General features: G+C 44.5%; 1 protein-coding gene across 2 annotated transcripts; it reads right to left on the bottom strand.

The window, feature by feature from the left end:
* Window positions 1-879: 879 nt before the first annotated feature.
* C9H4orf54 (chromosome 9 C4orf54 homolog) lies at window positions 880-17,148 on the bottom strand. Of its 2 annotated transcripts, XR_008332285.1 has the most exons (3): window positions 12,039-17,148; window positions 8,326-8,370; window positions 880-1,163 (listed from the first exon to the last, which is right to left on the bottom strand). XR_008332285.1 is itself a non-coding variant. In XM_053403977.1 (2 exons), the coding sequence occupies exon 1, from the start codon at window positions 17,074-17,076 to the stop codon at window positions 12,088-12,090; it is 4,989 nt and encodes a 1,662-aa protein (XP_053259952.1). In that variant the 5' UTR covers window positions 17,077-17,148; the 3' UTR covers window positions 7,715-8,370; window positions 12,039-12,087. The 2 variants fall into 2 exon arrangements, 1 of the variants encoding a protein (XP_053259952.1); XM_053403977.1 differs by lacking the exon at window positions 880-1,163 and having other exon boundaries at window positions 7,715-8,370.
* Window positions 17,149-17,475: the final 327 nt, after the last annotated feature.

Genomic DNA, 17,475 nt, shown 5'->3' with positions numbered 1-17,475 from the left:
GGGTGTCACTTTGTGAAACTGTTGTTGAGCACTATTCTGAGTTTGGTAACACAACATACTGTATTTTTCCATGTATAACATGCCCCCATGTATAAGACGCCCCCTATTTTTGGAGACTCAAAATTAAGAAAATGGGTAGAGATTGCCCCCGTGTATAAGACTACCCCCCTTTAAACATTATTTTTTAGTAAAAAAAACCCTAGTCTTATACACGGGAAAGTATGGTAATTTCTTGCTTTTGAAATAACTAAAACTCCCTTAGAGTATGATTTACAGGCACAAGCAGCTTTATTAACTGTGAAGGTATATTTATTTTTGTCCAAGCTGGATCCACTATAATGTAGAGAGCTTTTAAAAAACCTAAGTCAGATACTAGGTTAATATAAAGGGAAAACATTGTAAGGTCATGTACTGATAAAATGTATTTTATTTAGATGACAGAGAGTAAAATGCTAACAGTAACAATGTTCTGTTGTTACATTTTGCAATGCAAATCAGGATTTGGTGAACTGTCCAGCGATTAAGCTTTTCTGGGGTAAAAGAGCTCATATAATACATCTTATGCTAATATTTTATATAAATCTTACTCCCCTCCTAATTGTTTCTAACATAATAACTACAGCTAGAATGTTGGTTGCAAAGGAAGTAGCATGAATCTACTCATCTTCACTAAAGGAATGGCTAGCATTACAATGATGTGTTGTATTTAATTAACTTTTACTCAGTGCAATTAATTACCATGACTTGACTTAGGTCTGTTTCAGCGGCTTTACCCTGTATAAAAGTTTAATATAACCCAACATGAATAATTCTTGTCATATGTTTTGTGTGTGTATAGACTGAAAATAAAACATAAAAAACCACGGTGTACTTAGGAGGTTGTTTATAATATAGTTTAATGAAAAATACATTTTATTTGTCATAACATTCAAAAAATATACAAATGCTTGCTTGTTTGCATACAAAGGTTGATGCTTAAAGCATTTAAACAGTTTATTATATTCTTGTGATCCTCATACAATTAAATCTTCGCTATGTGCAACACACCCGTAGTGCAATTCCCAGAGCGCCTTTGCTGGGTTTGCTGTCCTTGAATTCCAAGCTCACAGCATTCTGTAATGGGATCACGCCAGACTTCAGCCAATAACTCGCTACAATGTCATCTATGTTGAAAGCAGCATAGAGTCAACATATTCTAGATAGTTGTCTTTAGGTTTTCCACAAACAGCAGTCCATTTCACCAAAACAGTCTTCAAAGCATTCTGCCCTTACCATTTTGCTCAACTGCACTCAAGCCCAACATACAACTGACATTATCATTCATTACCATTGCACTTTCTTTATGTCTTCCCGCACTTTAAATTACTTGACGCTGATCCTCCCTTATCTAGAAGATGGAGAGAGGCGGAGAACCACCACCACAGATCATTTTAAAAATCAAGCACTTTAGAATTTACTGCCCTTAGGTAATTTGCTGCCGTTTGTAACAGGAAAAGAAATGACACCACAGCCATCAAAACTAGGTGGCAAAGGCATCTTTCTGTGGACAGAAAACAAAATTATCTGAAGCAGCTACCAAAAAGAAAATAGTAACAAACATAATAGTGTAAAAGTCATTCCTGTATATAGACATTCAGTACAACATCTCAGGCTTGAAAAGGTGGCCTTGTACAAGACCCAGGGAAACCAATCAGAAATTTCCCTGTGGGTTGATTGAGTGGGCTCTGAAGCTGACCCAAACCACTAAAGTGATGCCTACACGCTATCACTGCTTCTTAAATGAGAGTAATCTTACCTGCAAAATGATATGGCTGCAATGTGTAAAATATATAAACCTATTAGCATGTTAACCCTTTTATGGGGAGACCATGGCTTACATTACAGTAAATCAAAAGCCGAACTACTTGTGACCTGGAAACTTAAATTCTGCCAGATACTGTAAGCAGGTAATATAAATTACACCTGTTCTACAAATGTTGTTAGCTGATTTTATATAATCAACTAATTTGGCTTATTCATAGGCTTGAATCTGAAGCTGATCTTCCTTGTACGGAAGGGTTGTTTTACCGTTTGTGTGAGAATGTGGTTGATGAAAAAAGGAAATCCAAAGAGGTTTGCTTGTACAACAGCCTACACAAAGCAAACAAACACTTAAGTGTTTGCAGAACAGCACCAGCAACCATTTCCCTTCTGCTCACTGTCCTTTTTATGCAATCCCATAGTCTGGATTCAAAGCACAGTTAATAAATCAAAAATTGATTTATTAAATGATGTTCTGCATCAGCACTCATAATAGTAACTAATATGAAGTAGGACCAACCAGGTTCGGTTTTCTGTCTTAATTTATATTAATTTGAAAAGATGTAGGATGATATGTTAGCCATACTCAGGGTAGATCTATAAAGATCAATGAACTTAAGAAACATCTCCATTTATTTCAATGGGTCTACTCTGAGTATGACTTAATTGGATATCAGACGAAATAAATAAATACATGGATAGTGCAAGGCATTAAGGATAGGGGAAGAAAAGTTGGAGTAGGGCTCCAGTGGGCAGGTATACAGACTTGTGAAAGGGAGGGGGATCTGATCCTTGAAGCCCTTCCCAGACTACATACAGTTCAACTTTTAAAGCTGGCTTATAGCAGACCAGTACGGTAATCAATTTAGTGCAGTGGTGCTATGCTGACTGTCCTTGGCTCTCCAGAGTTTTAGGGAGACAGTCTTTGCAACTCTGCTACATGAGATCCATTAACTGCGCTGAATCTGAAATATGATACAAACCAAGCATGTGCTCTACTACTGAACTATGACCCCTCCCTAATAACATGAGGCATATGCAGAGCACCACATTTATTGGATTTTTCCAGCTTCTTGGACCAGTATTTTTAGAGAGGGCCAACTCCACAAACCTGCCTGTCTACACGTAAAAATTTGGGGGAATAAACCTGCAAAGTAAACCATGAAACCTCTGACCCTGATGCAGTAAAGTATTTACACCTGTGCTTTCACCAAGACCATTCCTGTCACATATTTAATTGCTTTCCTGGCTTGGGTCCAGAATATTGTCAGGAAATCTCACAGCAATCTTACAGAATCAAGTTCTCTCTACAATCACAAAAGTGTAGTTAGTATATAACAGTAAAAACTAAGCATAACCTGATATTATGACTGAAATGCGCCAAGTGAGGAGATTTGCCCTGAGAAAGGTTTTTTTTTTTTACAGGCACTAAAAATCTGTACAAACATTTAAATATAGGGTGCCTGGTCTTTTTATAACAGCAGAACTACACATTATCAGAAAGACTTCCCTGGTGGTTTTGGGTCATCATACTGTTTCCCCAACACTGCCAGCTAAAAATGAAGGATTGGTCAAAAATGCTCAGTGTAATGATGTCAAGACATGAGGTAATTTGAATCATGTGCTACTGAGGAGGGGAAGGGGGATCTGACACAGGGCTGCTGTGTTTTTGGCAGTAAGTAACCCTGTGTTTCTGACCACATGCAGTTCCACTCTTATTTTCAAGTACACTGGGCAAAATTGTAACCCCTGAGAGCTTCTGGCCACAATACAAGACAGAATTAAGTGTGCCTAACTCTGCGCAGGGTTGTGGTGTGTGTTTGTGTGCAAACATGTATCTTGTAAACTGTACAGAGAAAACATTTCCATGAGCACCGAGATAGAGGAAATATGTCACTGATTACACGGGTTCTAATATTATGTGCATGAGAATATGACTGAGCTACTGTGGTATCCATACTGTCCGGCAGTCTGAAAACATCATACAAGTCTTTTGTGCATCACATGCAGGCTTTGAAAAATAGCAGAGAATACTTTGAGAATTAGATTTTTTTTAAAGAAAGAAAGCAAAGAATGAATGAATTCATTTTCTGTTAAGAAGCATTAAACTGAAAAAACAAACCCCAAGCTAGAAAAATAAAATTATTTATACCATACAAAAAATGGGGTAGTGACCCATTCATTTTTCAGAGTTGGTATAATTTCATTTCATACAGGAAAAAGGGAAATGCACATATTAAATCACCCCTAATTAGAGATATGCTTGCAGAGTATTTAATAAGGATGCTTTTTCACACATGCCATAGAATTTATCTTTAAGCCCCTCTCATGCTATTTGTAAGCACATGTGAATGGCGATAATGCAGCTCTGACTGTGCAGGCATCCCATTTTGAAATAGATTAAATAGACTGAAGGAAGGTGGATTGCCCTTTTAGCCTTCATTTGGTGCCATGTGTATAGAGGTGAATACTTTCTGGACCAGGTAAGTGAAGGACTCTCCTGTCCTACACTTAAATTGGCACTTGTAATCATTCAACTTCCTTAGCTGTGGTTGAAGGAAAAACAAATAAAGTCAGGGGGTGTCTTGGGTAAATGGCTTGCATGAAAACTTACACTGCAACAGATCAAATAGTCTACCCCTATACTATCAAAAAGTTTTACATTTAGTGTTCAAAGCAAGTCGACAATCAAGGCCACTGTGATGCTCACTTAAACCCATTGTGATGGAACGTGGCCCGATAAATATGTACCTTTGAGCTCATCAAACTAACTAGTTCAATAAGAAAAAAAAACCTCCAACAATGTGAAAAAATAGAACCCATCCTTAGAGTACTATAGCTTATTTATTTGGGCTGGGAGCTGCTGCAAATGCTCCCATCAGTTACACAAAGCACCAGTAAGCATGTCTGGTCTTTGGGGTGGACTTGGCTGCTGGTTTTATCAGCCTAGCATGGCACAGTTATGGGACATGCCCTTAGTTTTGACATGCCTTGGCCATTTATTAAGACTGATACAGCAGCCCACTTTTCCTAATGATCTATTCAATAAAAGATCTGCTTCTCCTTTAAGCTCTGTATCGTAAAGTACTGCACAGCAATAACATGAAATGGAATTGTATGCATAGCCTTTAGTATCTCTATTGAGTATATTTTTCTTACACAGGCTTTGCATGTTTCAAGTTTCACTTTCTAGTATATCCTCATTACAGGTGCAGCAAATGAACTCAACTTAGACTGACTGGTAATGTTGTGTGAACACACATGGCCTTCACTAAAATCTTAGGGTGTGTGAAATCTCCCCTGAGAAATGTTACAATTCCTGTACAGTGGTACCTCGGGTTAAGTACTTAATTCGTTATGGAGGTCCGTTCTTAACCTGAAACTGTTCTGAACCTGAGGCACCACTTTAGCTAATGGGGACTCCTGCTGCCGCCGCACCACTGGAGCACGATTTCTGTTCTCATCCTGAAGCAAAGTTCTTAACCTGAATCACTATTTCTGGGTTAGTGGAGTCTGTAACCTGAATCATATGTAACCTGAAGCGTATGTAACCTGAGGTACCACTGTATTGAAACTACTCCGGGCTTCCCTTGAAATTCCTTATACAGTGCTACCTCGGGTTACAAACACTTCGGGTTACAGACTCCGCTAACCTGGAAGTAGTACCTTGCGTTAAGAACTTTACCTCAGGATGAGAACAGAAATCGTGCAGTGGCGGCGCGGCGGCAGGCCCCATTAGCTAAAATGGTACCTCAGGTTAAGAACGGTTTGAGGTTAAGAACGGACCTTCGGAACGAATTAAGTTCGTAACCAGAGGTACCACTGCAATTTCTGCAAATTCACTTTAGGCAATATACCATGATAGCGAACTGATGTGCAGAACAGCCCTTAGAGCATCTTAAAGAAACCCTGTGTTTTGCTTTCCTCAGATGTTTCACCTGAGGAGGAAGATCCAAATTCACTCCAGTGGCAACGCAAGTAAAATCACAATAGGCAAATGACAACCCTCCCCACAAGAGAAACGCAGCACCTCATCCCTAGCTAATTGATCTAGTCCAAAAAATATTGATTGCAATGCAACAAACAGTGAACGGAAGGTATGTCTGTATGCTTGGGGGATGGGTACAGGGTTAGCATATCTGACAGAGCATATTCTGCCTCTCTCAGCTATAGATGGTACATATGCCCAGTAATCATGGCAGGTCTGGAAAAGTCTCAAGTTCTCCTGGGTGGGTCCTAAGTGTAGCTAAGATTGCAGTGCCTGCATCAAGTAAACTTCCTACAACATTTCTCTATTTCAAAAGCTCACTAAAGTGTTCATTCTCCTCCCTTGAGAAAGCTTTGAGGTAAATCTTTGAGCTTTAGCTTGATGCCAAACATACATGTAACTGGCGTAGGACACTGACAAGAAATAGCAGGTTACGTTAACATTCATAAAATACTTTCTAAAGAGTCTCTCCAAAATCCATACATTGGCAAAAACACAAACACAAAAAACATGTTTAGCTTAAACACTTGGATATAAGGGAAAATAAAAATTATCTTCGCCTTTAAAATTAAAGGTGAACGCCTTTTGCATAGCTATATACAAGACTAGAATATCAACGAGAATACCACTTTTTTCTACATGAAGATTAAGTGATGGGGTAAACTTCACCAGTTGAATTCCTGTCTGTTGCAAAACTCTTAAAGGCAGCCACCCTGCTAAAGAAAATTAGTATCCCTAGATTTAAATACATTCCTTTTCTAGTTTTCTGATCTTTTTTTTTTAATGTGGTCAAGGCTCCTTACAAAATCACACAAAATAGTACAAAGCAGCAAATTTTGAATTATAAAGCAATCAAAGCAAATTTCCAGTTATTTTTACAACCAAGTCTGGAAAAAAACATAATTAGTGATTAAGGCCCAATCCATCTAAATCATAACTAAAAGTGTGATCCTATTCACCTGTATTTGGCAATAATCCCCAATAACTTGATGTGATTTGCTTCAAAGTAAACATGCATAGGATTGGGCATCACATACTGCTAAAATCAATGCAATCCCATCCATCCATAATCTGAAGTAAATCCAATTGAATTCAATGGGTTTTACACTTGGGTGAGTGGTTTTATGCTTGGAGTCTTCGACTTGCAACTAATAGGAGGAATACAAGGAGATCGCTTTGTCAATGCAAGCATTTCTGTTTGCCTGATGGAATGATCTCCCCTTTCCTTCCCTGTGTACTGTTCTTTGGGTCCTCCTGTCTGCCCTTAGCAAATTCGGGGTGGGGGGAGAGGCGGGAAAGCTTTGCTGTGCTAGCTCAAGTCCTATTGTGGGCTTCTGCTAGCAGGACCTGTTAGTTGAATCCGGCCCAGGAGCGCCAACTCCTGGGGGCTGAACCCTTTTGACTACCCCATATTTGTTTGGGAGGGCATCCTTCCAATGTTAGGTGAGGTCAGAGGAGCCAGGAACACGGCAGCAGAGCGGCTTCAGTGGCCAGTTCCTTCTCCTCCTCCTGTCATGGAGGGGAAGGAGAGGGAAGCAGCCTCCAGCCGGTGAGAACAACAACAGGAGGATGAGGAGGAGCTGCCAGCCACTGAAGTCATGCTGCTGCTGCATTCCTAGCTCCTCCAACCTAGCGCAATGTGGGAACATTGCAGATCACATCCTGATGCAACATTGTTGCATGCATCACCTCCAGAAGGAACAATGGTCCCCCAATCTGCCTCACAAGCTGGTGCTTCTGGTTGGGCTCTGTATGTTTTCACTGGGGCATAGACACGACTGGCTTTAGCTAAACTGGAACCGAGGTGCATTGAACCAAGCTCATCAAAGTGCATACCTATAATGTAAACCACATCCTAACTCAGCTCCTACTGAAGATTATTTCAAGAATACAACTTGTGGATTCTTTCAGGGGAAACAACATGTGTTGGCTGTTACTTGCAAACTTTTAATACCTTTGAAGAAATGGAAAAAAAATTGAAATGACTTTACATCATCTTTACATGTCTTTTTCTCAATGGAGTGGATCCCTGAAAAATAGTTCAAGTTAAAGCTTAAGGAAAACTACATGTTACACACAAATGTGTGTATCAAATTCCTTCCAATCATTTTTTTAAAAAAAGAAACACAGATGAGGGAGGGGCATCCAACCCTTCCCGTGTCCAGTTTTTGCAGTTATGTCAGGGAAAAGGTTAAGCACTTGCCTTCTTTCTGCATTCTATTGTTTTTCCATTCAAAGCTGCTTTTCATTAAAAAGCAAATGGCTCGTATTGTTTCTTTACATGCATTTGCATGTAACATGTAGTTAGCCACATGTGTTAGCAGGCATAACATTTACCTTGCATTATATATAGACAGTTTACAAAAAACACCACAACTCACCCACCCACCCTTGCATAATTAAATTTACGCACAGTTAAAAAACGGGGAGGGGGTGTTATACAAACATGAACATCATCAACACTTGTGTTGTACAAAAAATGCATGAGAAATACATGACAAAGAGAAAAAGCAGCTTAAATGAGAGCTTAGCATTACCAAGTCGTTTTCAGATTAAGGGAAAGAAATTCTCGTTGTTTGTGCCTGTAAGATAAAGTACAAACAAAAAAATAAATCCTTGATTTACAAAACAAAGTTTGTTAGAAAGCATCTTAGAATAAAGGTCCAATTATTAATCTCTCTCTCTCTCTCTCTCTCTCTCTCTCTCTCACACACACACACAAACACACACACACATCATTGGACATGCTGCTTTACCGTTTTTGATAGGGCTATATCCAACTCAGTCATACTCACCCTAGACTAGCCATCTCCATTAAATACAGTGGCTTTAAATACAGTGGGAGTACTCTGAGCATGGTTTATATTAGATACAACTCATAATATTAGATACAATTCATAAATTCTCCAGTCCAAAATCTGATCTCAGAATCATAAAGTTGGAAGGAACCTTGAAGGTTTCCCAGTCCAACCCTGACACGCTTACATCACTCTCTCCTTCTGCATCTTAAATCTGTGTTAAATTCCTCGTTCACAAAAACAAGACTTGCAACCAAAGTTGGTAGTCAAAAAGGTGCAGGAAATTTCTACCTTTGAAGACACTCCCAAAATGATTTTCATTATGCTGAGGGCCACTAGTTTCTATTTTTATACCAAAAACATCTTTAGACAAAGCCCAAGCAGAATGTACCTCTGAAGTTTGAATCTTAGTGTATGTGATGGGATAAAAGCATATAAAATTATGCATTTTGTGGAGAGAAAGAAAAATATCCCCCTCTCATAACACTAGAACTTGTGGGCATCCAATGAAGCTCAATGTTAGAAGATTCGGGACAGATCAAGGAAAGTCCTTCTTCACGCAGGGCATAGTGAAATTGTAGCATTCACCCCCACAAGAGCTAGTGATGACTACCAACTTGGATAGCTTTAAAACAGAATTAAACAAATTCATGGAGGATAAGGCTAGCAATGGCTATTAGCCATGTTGGCTACGTTCTACATTTAAGATCAGAGTCAATATGTCTTTGAATACCACTTGCTGGGAATCCAAGACTCACAACCTGCTTGGGCAGGTTGCTTTTGTGATTACGCCTTGCACTGAATCCACAAAGTAAAGGTTACTCTAGATGCGATAGTGGACCTCTTGCATTAAAAAAAGAATACCAGCTGCCTATATTGGATTAGAGCCACAGCAGTAGGGGATTGGGTAGCCCTTTCACTCAGAGCTCCTCCTCCCCACTCACGCTGGGCAAGTAGCTGCTTCAAGGCAGGGGGGATGATTTAAAAATGAAAGGAAGGCATTGGAGGGGAGTGCTGTAAGCCCAGCCTGGTTACCCTATAGCTGTTTTTAACCTTTTTAAAAAGAAAGAGTGGGAGGTGTCCTCCTGCCATCTCATCTAAGTGCACACTTAGCTTGCTTGAAGTTCTAGTGTACAGAGACCGACAAGGCTATTTGTGTAACCACAAATATAGAGTATCCACTCCCCCATTAAGATGAAAGATTTATTACACTCAACTCAAGCTTATCCCTCCGTACACAGATACACCTCTTTAAGAAAGAAGATGAGACTCTTCAAGTGGGGGAAAAGCATCCTAGAAAATGAAGTTCAATATGATGCAGGAGAATCTTTTGCTGATTTTGAACCTTGGCCAAGACATACAGCAGACTCCATGCTTACCCTGCTCTCACCCACTGGGTGCAATGAGGGCCAAACTAAACATTGCTTTAATAACCATCTTTGAATACTGTGGGTCTAGCCAGGTCTCATTTTTTGCAAAAAGCCACCACAAGTGAGCCCAGTCCAGATCAAGATCTTGACATGGTGATGAACTCTTTTCATTTCACTGTTTCCCTGCTGAAACCTAAGCTGCTATATGCCCTAGGCCTTTTTTAAAAAAAACCTATGGGTTGTATGCAGCTGGGGGGGTGCCAGTCATAAAATAGCTGTTATGGGGGGACATAGCATAACACATGGGGATCACTGCATAGCACAAAGTTAGATAGCTACCTCCAGCAACCTTATACTTACCATGAGAAATCAGCTATGTGCTGCTGGTCCCAATTGTGGAGATTATACAATATTGATTTTAAATGTGCACACGCACACTGATGGTGGCCACAGTACACCCACTCATTTCACAGAAGTCAGTTAGAAGGTATCTGTGCATTTTACCCCATAGATTTTTTTCTAGGAGTGCTAGAGTGAAAGCCATGGTACCCATGGGTACCCTGAGATAAATGCTTCTTAGGGTAGATCCATTGAAATTACAGTAACAGGCCTAAGTAAGTCATGCACTCTAATTTCAATGGGCCTACTCTGAGCATGGCTAACATCAAAATGTTCTGAACCGGCAAGACCTCTCTGAGGTAATTTGCTGAATGTTATGATTGCCAACTTTCTTTTCCTGGCAAGACTTCTGTACCTTTATCTATACATAATGAACAAAAACACCTGCAGAATCTCTGCTTGTCGAGCAGCTGTTAAAGCCCTACCAGAAAAAAGTTGGCAACTCTACTGTTAGTATGAACAGTCTCATATGTCACAGATGAGTGATGAAACTGCAGCTCAGTGGCTCTTGGCATTTCTTTGAAGTGTGTAGTGTGAGCCAGGTGGTGATCTACAATCTCGCCACTTCTGTGATATGTCAGAGCGTTCACGCTAACAGTCAATACACACAAGACACTCCTCACTTTCTTCAGCTCAGCTGTTCCTCTGAATTTACCCTGCCTTATAATCAAACAGGGGCCACTAAGAATCTGATGCCTCTCATCTTCCAAAACATTATTCTTCTGCTAACCCTCTCTCTTGCCAAAAAAGCCCAAAAACCTATCTTGGAGAAGATGCAAGTGGGTGCATTAACCAATAAACCTGAAAGTGCTCAGACACAGAGTTTGATTAATCCATTACAGAAAACTTTAACCTCCTCCCCTCCAATTAATCACAGGGCTACTACACACGTGCAATAATGACTACCTTTAAGGACATCGCTTTCTGCACAGCAAACATGTATAAACCTCAAGTACACCATCATGTGAGTGCACACATATTATTCCCCTTTGGCAACTGCTTCCTGGTGTGAATATACGAGGGAGCAACTTGTGACAAATTTAATAACTAATCATCATCAGTACCAGCTTGTTCATGGGGATCGAGAAAGGGCTGCTCAAGTTGTTAGCATGATGACCAGCTGCCCTGAATCAAAGGTAAAAGTAAAAGCACTCAATGTGCACAGTGCCTTACCCCACAGGGCTCCCACCTCACAACGCACACATTTGTAGGAAGTAGGGTTGCTACCTTTGTTCTGGCAAAATACAGGACAAGGTTGTGATTGGAAGAGTGCTGTTTTTTTAAAATCTGATGCTGATGTGACTTCAAAGCAACCCATTACAATTCATTGCAACCTAACAGGATGGCTCCTCTGGAATCTGTAGGTGTGCACACACATGGATTCGTAAAATCTCTCTGTGCTTGGCTACCCAGAGCTGAAATATATTACCGTTCACACACCATGCAACTTGGCAGAGATAGAGAGAGAGAAGACCTGACACCCAGGTCAAAATTGTACCCATACAGGATGTACCCTTTTGCCCTGAAACACAGGACAATCCTGTATTATGAAGGGCAGGGGGCTATCCTAGGACTAGTGGGCGTGCATGGGTGTGTGGAGGAGGCCCTTTCCTAAGTTGCCTGTGAGGAGGCCTGGGATCACAAACAAGCGGCCCTGGCTTGCTGTCCAAGAGCCCAACTCACCCGTGGCAGCAGCAGCAGCGAGCAGCAGCATCCCTGGCCAGGCTCTCCATCACCGGTGCTCCACGACGAAGCGCATGGTGGTGCCGTCGAAGGAAGGAGGCGCGATGATCCTGGGCCCCAGAGGCTGCGAGGTGATGCTGATGAGGGGCGCCTTCCCCTCGCCAGGAACCCCTTGCTGCTGCTGTGGCGGCTGCTGTGGCTGCTGCTGAGCAGCTTTGCCCGTGGGCATGTAGTAAGGGCTGTCCGCCCCGGGGCTGGCGGGGCCGAGCTCTCCGCCCGGCTGCTGGGCGAGCTGGCCCTGCAGGGCGCTGGCGGGCAAGACGGCCGGCAAGAAGCCCGGGTAGATCATGTAGGCCGCGGCCGGGGCGCCGTAGGCTCCCGCCGCGCCCAGCGCCAGGGAGGACACCGGGAGGGTCATGGGGGCCACGGCCGGAGGTGGCGCCTGGGCCGGCAGGGGCACCTCCACGTACTGCCCGGTCTCGGGGTCGAAGAGGCGCCTCTTCTGAGGCGGAGGCGGCGGCGGCTGCAGCGGCGCGTCCACCACGTAGCACTGCCCGGTGCTGAGGTCCAGCAGCACTTTGCGCTGCGTCTGAGGCGCCGGGAAAGCGGCGGGATCGGCGGCCGCGGGCGGAGAGAAGCACAGCAGAGGCGCTGGCTGGGTAGCGCCCGAGAAAGCGGCCGCCGCCGCGGCCAAGGACAAGGCCTGAGGGAAGAGCTGCGCGGGGGATACTTCGAACTGAGGCGGCTGTTGCTGCTGCTGCGGAGGCGGCGGAGGATGGGCGGCCTGAGGCTGCGGGGCGGCTGCCTCTCCGCGCTGCTGTTGCTTGGCCGCCTCCTGCCCGTGGGTCTTGCCGGTGCTGTAGGGCTGGTGGCTGCACAGGGCCGCCGCTGCCGCCGCCGCGGAGACTAGGCCCGGGCGGCCGCCTCGGTCTCCTGACGCGGCTGTCCCCGGCTGCTCCGTCGACGACGACGCCTTGAGAGGGATGGCCAGGTAGTTCCCGCAGTCGGGAGCCGCCGCCGCCACCTTGGGCACCCTGTCGGGCTCCACGAGGCTCCCCTGCCTGTCCCCAAAGAGCTTGATGGAGCGAGGCCCGGCCTGGCCTTTCAGGCCTCTTGGTGGCGGGTCAGGAGATGGCTCCTGAGGTGGCTGCTGCTGCTGCTTGGGCTTGTGGGCCTGGGCATTGAAGGTGAAGGTGCTGTGGGGTGCCACCGGGGCCCTGCCTCTCTCCGTGCCCCCTGCAGCCTCCCCGCGGAAGCCCGGCCCGCGTGCCCGCTCCCGAGCCTGTGCCAAGCCTTCGAAGGTCGCCATCTTGGCTGACACCTTCTCTGCGTTCTTGGTTGGGTTGGCAGTCCGGCTGCGGGGTTGGCGCTCGGGCGCAGGCCTGCTGCTGGCGATGCTGTTTGGGGAGGTTGTCAAGGCCGCACTCTGACTGGCATCCTGGTCCTCTGCCTTGGCGCTGGCCGTGGACTCTTCCCTGGCTCCCGTGGCTCCCCCTGTGGCCTTTTCCTCGCTGGCGATGAGGGACAGGACGTGGCTGTCGGTGATGGGCAGCGGGTCGCTCTTGCGCTTCCACTCGTTCTTGTGGAAGCTGTAGAGCTCCTCCATGCTCCGGACGGCCGCTGTAAGTTTCTCCAGTGCTTGGTGGTTCGCTGTGAGGGGTGCCTTGGCCACCTCTTCTCGTGGAATTTCTTCTTCGCTAGCCACCACCAGTGGGCCTACCTTGCTGCTTTTCTCCACTGGCGTAGGTTGAATTGGTGGCGGCGGCTGTGGTTGCTGCCTCCAGGGCACAGATGTTTTGGAGACTATCTTCAGCACAGCAGGCTGGCGAGGGTCGCTTTTGTTAGGGGCGATTGTAGCTACGGGCAGCCTCCCTGAGGTCCTGTGCACCAGGATTGTCCCATCTTGGCTGGATGGCAGCATCTTGCCCCCGCTACTTGCTTTGGCCCCTGTCTCTGAAGCCTTGCTGGCCCTCTTGTCTTCCTTGCTGTTGCTTACTGCCTGACAGGTTATCACCATGGGAGACAGAGGCCTGGAAATGCCTGCTGTCACCAGCTGCTTGGGTTTCTGCTCAGATGTTCCCTGGTCAGAGTTGACACTGCCTCTGTCACTGTTGTTATCCCCCGACTCATGGCTGTAGCTACTCTTAATTAGTTTCCTGACATCTGTAACCTGATGGATAGGCCCTTGCACCTTGTGTTTGTTTTCTCTTACATCGCGTACCAGAAATTGAGGCACTTTGTCCATACCTTCCCCTTTGAATTGTTTTTGATGCTGGCTTCTGGTATCTTCAGCTGCCTTGAAAAAGTTTGGGACACTTCCAGATAGCTTGGGTGTGAGGAGCTTAGCAATATTGAAAGGGTGATCTTTATTCTGCTGCATGCTACCCAAGCTGATCTTGATCTCGGGAGGTTTGGGCTTTATCATTGTGGTAGCGATGGCAGTCTGAGCTGCTGTGTTGGTTGCTGTAGAATATTTTGTCACTTGTGTGCTGGATTGCTTTTCTTTGGTTATTTGTTGAATATTTGGAACAAAGAGACGAGACATTTTAGTTGATTTGCTGGCTGAGAATTCTCCCAAATCAGCCTTCCTGTCACCTTTGGATGAAATTTTCAGTTTTCCCACAGGAGCTTTCTCCTCCTTTTTCTCTGCTTCTTTTTCTTTCCATGTTCTAAATGCACTATTCTGACTGCGGAGAAAAGTTGCCTTGAGAGTTTCAGAAGCACTCTCTTTTATTTTACATGCCTCGTCTAAGAATGTTTCAGAAAGGGATCGATCCAGGCTAACATTTCCATCCCGGGGAGTAGATGGCTTGGAGGTAGGGGACTTGCTGTCAAAAAACTCCCCCAAATCATCTGCTGTTACAATAGTGTATTCAGAGCTGCCTTCTGAATATCTAGAATTCTGTCTCTGCAAACCCCCATCCTTTAACTTTTCTTTGAAAGCACCATCTACCTCTTTAGAAGATAAGGAATTGGACATACCAGAATATGTGGTGTCCGAGATTTCGCCCCTTTCCATTTTGAACTCGTGCTCCAGTTGCATTTTCTTTGAGATAACATTTTTGAGGAGACTAGATGCAAACTTTGATTTATTCTGTGTCCCTTCCATGGTTTCTGCAGCCAGCCCAGTTTGTTTGCAAGTTTCATTGCCCAGCTCCTTTGGCAGTGTTTCTGTAACTTCATCTGTGCAACTTGATCCAACAGCAGCATTTTCAGAAGGTTTAGCAGGTCTGGGGACACCCGCTTTTATATTGCTGCTAAAATTGAGAGTCTCCAACAAAGTAACAACCCGGGAGCCTGACTGGATCCGTTTTTCAAAGCAAGGTGGTGTCTCAACATGCGTTATTTCCCCATCAAGCTTGCTGACAACAAACTCTAATGCTTTTGTCTGTGACTTATTGGAGTGAATGTAGAACTGGTCACTGGATGTCTTTGTCCCAGTGCTTCTGTTCCATCCTGCAGATGCGGTGCTGCTTTTGAAAAGATTTTGCTCTGCTTTCTGCCCAAGGCTGCCGCACTTTAAATCCAAGTAAGTTGACCACCGGTTGATTCCTAGTGTGTGATCCGAAAGAGATGTGGAGGATTCACTGGAGCTCAGGTTCAAGGTATCAAAGTAGGGATAAGCTAAGCTGCGGAATGCCCTTGCCGTCAGGCTTCTTACTTCTTTATCTGCATCATCCAACTCACTTACCACGCTTGAGGCACCGCTTGAATATCCTCCCAATTCTCTTGCTCTTATGGCTCCACACCTTGTTTGCAAACGTGCAGGAACTGCAATAAATTTTTTTGCATAGTCATGAAACACATCTTGTTTCAAACTTGAATTTCGTTCATGAGCTGTGGAGACACAGAGGCTCATGTCGCCTTCATGCTTGGCAGCATAAATAATGTTTTGCTTTTCGTGCTGGTTGCTAGGCTCATTTATAGCCCTGGAAGTTGGTTTGATTGATAGGAGTATCTGGCCTGCAGAATTCTCACTCATGTTGCTGAGGTTCTTGGACTGACTTTCTTCCGAGCTGGCGCATTTGTCTGTGCTAGGGGTATCATTTTCAGAATTAATGCTGACTATCTCTGTACTGCTGGTATTATCGATACTGTCTGTCTGATTATTGGGATCACTGGTGGTCGTGCTGAGATAACAGCTATTGTCCTCTTCTGTCTGAGTATCCGCAAGAGTCTCGTCACTCCCAAAGGAAGCGTAATCCACAAAGGAATAAATCACATTGTTGTCCTCGAAATCCCACCGAGAGGCTAACCCATAATCAAAGTCCATGTCATGGTCCACTTCGCTAAGCTGGATTTCATGGGTTGTAATATAATGTGCTTCATCATTATTGTTACAGTTGTTCTCACTGGTGTAGCTTGGCTGCGAGTGCATCAGTTGTGAAGCACGCCTGCACCCTCCTCTCTGGTTACTCAGACAGATTTCTTTGCAGTCTGCATCATCGTCCTCATCACTTTCATATCCAAATGAAGAAGAGGAGGTTTTCCCCTCCGTTCCCATGTCATCCATTTTTGGAAAGCTGCCTGTCTCTTGTACTGGCGAAGGACAAGAGGATGAGGATGATTCTGGGCAGCCATTTGTGTAAAGCTGAATGTTGGAGATACTAGGGGACAAAGTGTTCTCAGACCCTTCTGAGCTGGTGCCAGTGATGCTTCCCCCCACCTCATCAGCCTTCATCCCCACAGGAGAAGGAGTGCCTTCCATTTTAGATTTATAATCCTGGGGTGCTTCATTTGCAGATTTGTCTGCCAGCATATTGTTAGCCAATCTGTTAACCTCACTGATCCCATAAGGTCCATTTTTAGGTTTGATAAAGGCCACTTTACTTCCATTCCCTGCCAAAGTCAGTTTTAGAGCTTGGGGACTCTCTCCCCTCCCTTCAGGGAAATCATAAATCTCCACATATTTTGATTCCTCAGATGAGGATGTTGATGGCTCTTGAGAATGGTGCTTCATCATCCGGCTGTTGCTTTCTCCAGCACTCCCTTTTTGAGTGATGATCTGCTCAGCAGGCGATTTTGTAAGCAGTTCCATTCTGATCACTGCAAGTTGACTGGAGGGAACAAAGAGATGTCGACCAAGACCCGAAGCTGGGACACACACACACGTGTCTCCAGTGGTTGGTTCCCAACTTCACTCCCTGCAGTTTAGCGGAAGACCCTGGAGAGACGCCCGATAGTCCCGCAGTGGTAGTAAGGCGGGTGGCTGCTGTTGTCTCTGCGGAGATGGGGGGGTAGCTGCTGCTGCCAGTGTCTTATTCCAGAGCTATGAAGTACAGTTGTTGGTTTGGCACGAAGAGCTGTCAGTCTGAATGCCATTGGTAACTGAAGTAGCAGTATTAGCAGCATCTGCAGCTCAGCTTCCCCAGACATCCCAAAATGAAGGGAAAGCATATGGAAATTCTTGTACTTCTAGTTATGAAAGGGGCGGGGG

Source organism: Podarcis raffonei, chromosome 9 (assembly GCF_027172205.1).
Source record: "Podarcis raffonei isolate rPodRaf1 chromosome 9, rPodRaf1.pri, whole genome shotgun sequence".
Classification (NCBI taxonomy): Eukaryota; Metazoa; Chordata; class Lepidosauria; order Squamata; family Lacertidae; genus Podarcis; species Podarcis raffonei.
This window is presented reverse-complemented; position numbering and strand designations above follow the sequence as displayed.

Excerpts from the sequence above, each read along its gene's own strand:
- C9H4orf54 (XM_053403977.1), bottom strand. The coding sequence starts at position 17,076 with ATGGAACTGCTTACAAAATCGCCTGCTGAGCAGATCATCACTCAAAAA.